The sequence below is a fragment of the Austrofundulus limnaeus genome, unplaced genomic scaffold (genome assembly GCF_001266775.1).
Source record: "Austrofundulus limnaeus strain Quisiro unplaced genomic scaffold, Austrofundulus_limnaeus-1.0 Scaffold21, whole genome shotgun sequence".
NCBI classification, from domain to species: Eukaryota; Metazoa; Chordata; class Actinopteri; order Cyprinodontiformes; family Rivulidae; genus Austrofundulus; species Austrofundulus limnaeus.
In genome coordinates, this window is record NW_013952423.1 from 1,906,650 (window position 1) to 1,914,958 (window position 8,309).

The 8,309-nt window shown below is 38.7% G+C and overlaps 1 protein-coding gene across 1 annotated transcript in view; it reads left to right on the top strand.

Annotated features, from left to right (window-relative positions):
• The window catches only part of lig3 (ligase III, DNA, ATP-dependent), a 17,860-nt gene that overhangs the window by 1,770 nt on the left and 7,781 nt on the right, over positions 1–8,309 (top strand). Inside the window, exons 2-9 of the mRNA XM_014004036.1 lie at positions 479–1,059; positions 1,194–1,322; positions 3,564–3,785; positions 3,873–4,024; positions 4,108–4,274; positions 5,357–5,434; positions 5,512–5,680; positions 8,109–8,264. Coding sequence (XP_013859490.1) covers positions 507–1,059; positions 1,194–1,322; positions 3,564–3,785; positions 3,873–4,024; positions 4,108–4,274; positions 5,357–5,434; positions 5,512–5,680; positions 8,109–8,264 — 1,626 coding nt within the window. The 5' untranslated portion in view covers positions 479–506. The remainder of the gene's footprint in view (positions 1–478; positions 1,060–1,193; positions 1,323–3,563; positions 3,786–3,872; positions 4,025–4,107; positions 4,275–5,356; positions 5,435–5,511; positions 5,681–8,108; positions 8,265–8,309) is intronic.

Genomic DNA, 8,309 nt, shown 5'->3' on the forward strand with positions numbered 1-8,309 from the left:
TGATAATAATAATCAATAACAAATATAAAAAAACTCAATGGATTTTGAAGAAATTTGTTTTTATTTAAGTCTCAAATTACATTGTATTTTATTCAATTTATGATAAAATCTTATACAAAACTTTGAGCTTTAACCAAAACTACCATGCTCCGTCTTCAGTCTTACCTGGTCTGCAGATTTTACAAAACAACATAATATGATTTTAAAATAATTGTAACAGGGTTGTGTTCTTCCCAAAGTTCAACCAACTCAGCAAATATTTTAAACATTTTTTTCTATGCAGGGATTTTTGGATTAATTAATCATGCAAAGAACACAAAATGTGTCCACTGGTTCACAAATATGTAATTTATTTAAATTGCAAAGAAGCCACCAATTTTAGATAAAAAAAAACGAGTCAGAGAACTTTTGTTTCAAGCTGCAGGCTAATTTACACAAATTTAAAGCCTTTCTTTCCTGTTTGTTTTTGCTGTTTTAGGTTCTAACTTTCTCTTCATCACAACTACATGCAAAGACATCTAGTTTTATTTGTTCATAAGACTGTTTGTGTGGGTCGACAACAGTGTGGTTTACTTGTTGGACGTCAGCAGCTCTCCAAACTGTGCAGAGCCTTCCACGTCTCTTTGTACACCGAACAGCTTCCCTCCCTTCCTTATTCATTACAACTTTCATGGCAAACTAGTCCATTTACCTCAGTATTCCACAAACAAGGCCTTCATCAAAGGGTTCTTCCCTGGTTTTTCCTGCAGCGTCATTTATCTAACCAGCCCGATATGTCGGAGCAGAGGTTCATTGTGGAGTATGCCAAACGCGGCACGGCGGGATGTAAGAAATGCAAGGACAAAATCCAGAAGGGCATCGTRCGCATAGGGAAGATCGTGCCGAACCCTTTCAGCGAGTCTGCGGGGGAGATGAAGGAGTGGTATCACGTGAAGTGCATATTTGAGAAGCTGGAAAGGGCAAGAGCCACTACAAAGAAGATCGAAGACCTCACAGAACTGGAGGGCTGGGAGGAGCTGCAGGATGAAGACAAAGATCTCATTATTAAACATGTTTCAGGTACAGCAAACACACTTTCTGGATTACTTTTATTTGTTACCTTTACTGTCTRGTTCAAATGGGATTAAAATGTGTTTCATACTTTAACATTAACTTGCAGTAATTAAGGTAAAATGTTTGTTTTTTTCTTGCAGAYCTGATGGCCAAAGTCAATGCGAGTCCAAAAAAAAAGGTTCAGGCCAAACTGAACACSACGGGTCAGCTGATGCCTCCTCCCGCTGACCCAACTGTCAACGCTCCACGCAAGTTCTCAGGCTTCACAGGTAAGACCCGACGCCTGAGGGTCACTTTATAATCTGTTAGCAGATATTTAAACACCTGCAGGAAAACAGGAACACATAAAACATTTTATTTTTATTTTTTAATGCATTTTCATAAATCAGCWGAGTTGTTCTTTTATTTATCAAGTCAATTCTAATTGGAAAAATAACTTCTATTTGAAGCAGCTGGGAGGGATAAACCAAACAGAAAATAGCATTTTTAGCAAAAAGACAAAGTGAAAACTGAAAGTTTGATGACTGAGAAAATTTGTTGAAGAAGCTAAAACTGATTTGTTAAAGTTAAAACAAGCCGAACGCTAGATAAAATTAGCAAAACAATAGCTACAGTAAGGAAAACAGTAGATCTATGCTAAAATCARCAAAYCAAATGCTAAAAACTAATATTAGCYAATTAATACAGAAAAACTAAACCTTATGAACAGCAGCTAAACCCTAAGTTAGCTAAAGCCAATATTAGAAAAACAGTAGCTGAAAGCTGAAATTATCAGAACAGTAGCTAAATGCTAAAACCAGCTAAAATGTTGCTAAAATCTAATTTAATAAAACAATAGTAGTAAGCTACAAACCAGCARAATATTATGTAAAAGCTAAAATTACCCAATCAATAGCTGAAAATTAAAAGTAAACATTGAAAGTCAAATTTTCCTCCACTTAGATTTTGAAGAGGAAAATGCAATGAATGTTAAGTAAATCACAAAAGCTACAAAAACTAAAGGTCGTAGCTGCAATGTGCTACACAAGCCGAAACCTTGGATGCCTGAATGGCTGAAATAGCTGAAGTATGCTAAAAAAAACGGAAGAAACTATTAACAGGAATGTGTGAAAGATGGCTCAGTATTCAGACAAATACAAATAAAAAAATCAAAGTGGTTCTGTTCACAAAGATTGTGAAGCCAAAGTGGGGTTATTTGAACAAAAAAAACAAAAGGCTAAAGCAGGGGTCCCCAAACCTTTTCCTGTAAGGGCCACATAACTTTTCCCTTCTCTGGTGGGGGCCGGAGTCAGTTTGTAACAGAAAAAGTGTGACTATTGCAGGAGTGCCTAAATGGAAAAATTTATTTTTTTCCAGAAAGCACAATCAAATAACCGTCACTGGGTTCTTCACAGTCTGTATTCTGCTGAGCTAACAGTCCATCTTTTAGCTTTGAGAGTTTGTCTGCTCGCATTTGGCCTTGAAGCTATCATACTTGTCTTTGTGACAGGATTCATAGTGTCGCCGCAGATTGTATTCTCTGAATACCATCACCGCCTCTTGACAGATGAACAAAAAATAATCGTTTGGCCACTGCAGCTTAAATGCCCTGCATTCTGAATCAATGTTTCTCTTACCTAATCTTTTCGCCATTATTCCGTTTTGTCTTTGAGAGGGGCGGGTTTAGGATTTTTTTCTGGGGGTTGCCAGATAGGGGCACAGACAGCAGAAGGGTGGAACAGAATGTCACGTTATATGTGTGTATGTATGAAATGGTTACTAACTAATAATAGTCAATAATGAAAATAGTTCAATAAATACACATATATGAAAAAAAAATTAAATGCTCTCTTGTATTGTTCTGGGGGCTGGACCAAATGGGGAGGCGGGCCGTAGTTTGGGGACCACTGGGCTAAAGTAACGATGAAAAAAAGTTTACACACATCAACACTGAGCTACAAACTGAGTGCAGGTAAGARGTATGACTGYAGAAATAAYACWATTCCACATTTCTTGTTTTGCATTCTCTGCTTCTGTAACTTGAGCAGAAAAAGGCACAGATTTGAAAACTTGCTGCTTCTCTGTGATGTCACATGAACTCAGACCTCCACAGACTGAGCCGCTCTGCTCGCTTTATTTCAGTCAGACCAGTTTAACACATCAGTAAAAAGGCTCGGCTCAATCTGGACCGGCCCAATAAACCGGTAGGAGTATTTTTAAAGTTCGGCTGGTTGTGTTGGACGGTGGTAAAACGATGTGGGGAGAATTTGAAATTGGCATTAAAAACCTGGACGTGCTGCCTGAGAGGCTTTATTACACACACAGGGATTTTAGAAACAAATGTCTCAAACTATAAAGTTCAAAACACTTCAGGAATAAATGTCTAGAGCTCAAAATATGTGTGGAGGATCAGSTTCGGCTACTACCACAACAAATTTTAGCTCATTAATTGTAAAACGGACTGAGTTTTGGCTCCTTTTGTGTTTCTGAGTTTGTGACTGATGCTCTGCTTTTTTCTGTACCGTCATCAGCTGCGAAGGCCGGCAGCTCCAGCAGCCCCGGACCATCCTCATCCCCGTCCTCCTCGCCCCCCGYTAAAGGCAGCCCCCTCTCCGAGCAGCTCTGTGACCCCCAGCACAAGGACTGCCTCTTCAGGGAGTTTCGTAAGCTCTGCGCCACGGTGGCTGAAAACAACAGCTACAACACCAAGACTCAGATCATAGAGAAGTTCCTGAAGAAAGGCACAGGAGGAGGTCAGTCGTAGAGCAGCTCTTTGGCTTCTTTTTCTTGTATTTTGGCAGATTTCTGCTCATCACCGTTTCACCGACTCATTTTCTTAGACAAGTTCCATGGAGATCTTTACCTGACCGTGAAGCTGCTGCTGCCGGGTGTCGTAAAAAGCGTTTACAACCTCAACGACAAACAGATTGTAAAACTCTTCAGCCGCATTTTCCGGTGCAACCAGGACGACATGGTGCGAGACCTGGAGCAGGTTGGTTCTGCAGAAACCGTCCCACGGCAAACCTTTGTCTCGTCAACAAATAAAACGTTTCAAACGTTGCTTTGGTTTTGAAGGGCGACGTGTCCGAGACAGTGAGGATGTTCTTTGACGACAGTAAAGCTTTTCCTCCTGCTGCCAAGAGCCTCCTTACAATCCAGGAAGTAGACTCGTCCCTGACCCGCCTCGCTCAGCTGACGAAGGAGGATGAGCAGCAGACTGAGCTGGAGGCGATTGCCAAAAAGTGCAGTTTTTCAAATGTTTTCATACTTTTTTTTAATCAAAACATCCAGCTCATTCAAGACTTGGAAGCTACAAATGTATTGTTTTCAAAAATTTTATAATTTTCAAAATATAACTTTATTTACAAATAAGTTCTCCAAAAAATTACATTAAGCTCAGTTCATTTCCTTTAAATACATTTTTCTTTTTTAAATTTACTTTACTTCATTTGTACTTTAGGATTTTAGCTATCATTTTACTTTAGCTTTTAACWACCCTTTAACAGTAAGTTAGCATTTTGCTGCATTTACCCAGCATTTTACTTTTAGCATATTAGCTTTCAGCTTGTGTTGCAGTTGCATTGGGAAGAATTTGGCGATACGATACATATCATGACAGAGGGGTTACGATACGATATATCCCAATATATTGCGATACTGTAAGCAAGGTGATATATTGTGATATATTGCGATTTTTTTTGGTCGAAAAATTCTATTAAATAAAAATCTCTTACTGGAAAAAAAATGAAAAAGAAAAATTCATTGTCTCAGAAAATTCTATTACATAGACATGCGCTAGCCTTCTGTAACGCGAAGGCTGACTACAGTTGGAAAAAAGAGTGCACAAGACACTTAATTTGGTTTAAAATACAGACATTCTGACAAATAAGTAACTGTTTGTAACCTTACCTCAGCTTAGAAGGCAGAGGGTGTCTGTCTTTTCCACTCAGATTCAGCTATCGAAGCATGAACCCTACCCTTACTCTCTGGCGCTCAAGAGGTAGAGGAGCCAAATGGCTGGCTCACTGCTGCCAACTAGTGGTCAGAGGCTGAACTACAACAAAAATGAACGGCTGGCAGGAAAGTTGACGTTTTAAACCTTAATTAAAAATCGATACAGGGCTTTAGAATATCGATACAGTATCGGGAAATGAAATATCGTGATATTTCAGTGTGTTGATATTTTCTTACACCCCTATTGCAGAGATAAAAAMTCACTTGTGCAATGAATATGGGAAAGAAAGCTGCTTAAAATGTCTTTTTGTTGTTTACCATTTCTCTCCCAGCTTCCCTTCAGTAATAAATCTGCCTTTATTCTGCACAGATGCACCAGCAATGACCTGAAATGCATCATCAGGCTCATTAAGCACGACTTGAAGATGAACGCTGGGGCAAAACATGTGTAAGAGTTTAGCTTAACGCACCGTGTGTTTTGTCAACACAGTTTAATTGTCTTTCTTCAATCATCTCTTCACGCAGTTTGGATGCCGTGGATCCAAACGCATACGATGCGTTCAAGGCCTCCCGTAACCTGAGCGACGTGGTCGAGCGGGTTCTGAGGAACCAGCAGGAGGCATCYGGCGGTTCAGGACCCAGGAAACTCCTGACTGTGGAGGCCTCGCTCATGACCCCCGTCCAGCCCATGCTGGTGAGCGCTAATGCTGATAAAAAATATGCAGCTGTAACAGCGRGAGAGGGTGGAGTTTTCAGAAAAGGAGGGAGGAGCAAGCTGTGATGCGTTCGAGGCACCTGGGGAAAAACAAAACTCCTAGTGAGTTCACTAAAAACAGCTTTTAAAATTTATATTTGCTATTATAGTTGCAGAATTTTAACACATTTGTCAACAACTTATTTGTTTAGTAACAAAAAAAAGAAAAACTGATTGATAAACTGACCTAATTAGAAATTAAYGTGTATTTAAGACACAAATTAGGCTTTATTTTGTTTGGTTTATAAAAAAACAAAATAAATCTGGGATTAAATCGTATGTTTTGGCTTGTAGAGGTGATTAAATATCAAGAAGTTGTTCAATTTCTTTAAATAATTATAGATTTAAACTCATCRTCTTTAAAAATCAGTTAAAAACAGACTGTTCTGGATTGATTTTATCCTTGATTTTTTTTTCTGTTTGGTTGAAATACCTCAACTCAGGGGAAAAAAAATTATGTTTAAACCTCTGAGAGCAAACAACCAGCAGCTGTTTGAGGCAATTTAACGTTGCAAAATAGAATCTGTTGTTTTTGCAGCCGAGGTCAGACGTTAAGTGTTTAACAACACAGATATGATGTCGGTGTTATTTACACGTGGGGACACATTTGTGTCGTGTTTACAGAAAGAAAAAAAAAAACAGAGCAGTTGTAATCGGAGCAGCGTGTTTATTTAGCCTCAGATGAAACAGAGCTCTGAGTTTCTATTTGTTCCCACAAGATCTGACCTAACGGTTAGCTAACTTTGATTGATTAGTCCTTCTGTAACTGTTTCAGAGGAGGAGCTTCAATACATTATATTTAAATTAATATAAGATCAGTCAGTTCATATTTATATTATTATTACAACGATCAAAAACGTAACCAAAGTGCCACTAAGTGTTAAAAGCCTGCCTGAGTAAAAAGGTTTTAAGGTTAGAATTAAAAAGACTCAGGTCCGTGTTAGACCTGGGGGGGGCCTGGGTGCAGCCACTGTAAAGGTCCCGTCCCCCCAGTGTTTGTATTTGGACCTTTGGTCCTGTTGTAAAGACGTATTACCTTCAGTTCCTCTCATGGTCACAGAAAGCTTCTAGATCAGCTAAATAAGTTGGGGGAAGGCTATAAAGAGCTTTAAAAGCAAATAAAAATTAATTTGAAAGTGGGCTGGAAGAGAAAAAGAATGAAAGAGGGTGACATCATGTCTGGGGTTTGAAAAATCCCAACCTTATACTGCGGTTTGACTAGTGCTGTTTTGTGATTTTTATTGCAAAATCTTAGAAAAAAAAATTTTTTTCTCACTAAATACAAAACTAAAAGCAAATATTAGTTTTTACCAGTAATTTATACCAGATGCTGACAWCAGGGCACAGGTCCTATAACCACACGAGTTGCAGAAAATCTGACGTCTTCAAGTGTTCACACATTATGACCCCACAGGAAACACCTGGAATCCCTCGGTGTAAATGTAACGCAACACAGCAGACAGAATTTTAACCACCCTGTTTAAAATTCACTGCAGCTACATCCCAGTTTTAGGCTCCAGTTTCCTAATTATCCACAGAAATCTGTCTTGATTTCGCTCTCTTTTACAGCAGCCTGCAGAGGAAGAAGTGCCGAGCCATCAGTTCTTTCCCTACATCCAGTAGTTTAATTGTGTGTACTTTGAGATGCAATTACAGCAGAGCAGCAGGTGAACGTTTCTGCAGWGGGATTATTGATTAGTTTAGTAATTAGAGAGGACATAACTTCATGTGTTCGTGTTCGGAAAGAAATGCATCAGAGGAAGAAATGTGCTCTTTACTGAATGAACACATTAAAGTGTTTAGATAGCTATCAGATAATTTAATTAATCCCTGGTTTTTAAAATTAAAACAAATATTAGTAAACCTGATAAGATTTTTAAGTGCTGCAAGTCTTTAATGTTTGATTCAAAAATATATCAAAACATGTATTTCAGTCATGTGTGCTGCGAGTTGTGGTACATCAGATAAAGAAGTGATTGTTGTGCACAGAGGAACTCCTGCTTTTTATCTAAAATGGTCAATATAGATAGGAGTGTGATTTGATTATATGGTACAGCTGCCTGCCAAACGTGGTGCTAAATAAAGCGAGCTAACAGGCAGAGTTGAGTGTAAACAAAACACAGTGAACGTTACATCATATATAATCTATCTGGAGCCTTTGTTTTTACTTAAAAGTACTATTTTGTTATTTCAAGTTTATTCATTTAACAACAAAATCAATTCTATTTACAGTAAAAAAACAAATCAAATAAAATGAAAGGCAGCAGAAAGAAGAAAAAAATCTTACAATATCTGCTCCTTTCTTCCTCAAAAAATAAATGTAAACAATAATAATCTACAAATGCACTTCCTTCCTGTGTGTATTCAGGCCGAGGCGTGCAAATCCATCGAATACGCCATGAAGAAATGCCCCAACGGGATGTACTCCGAGATCAAATACGACGGCGAGCGCGTGCAGGTCCACAAGAACGGAAACACGTTCAGCTACTTCAGCCGCAGCCTCAAACCGGTCCTGCCTCACAAAGTCAGTCACCGACACACACACACACACACACACACACACACACAC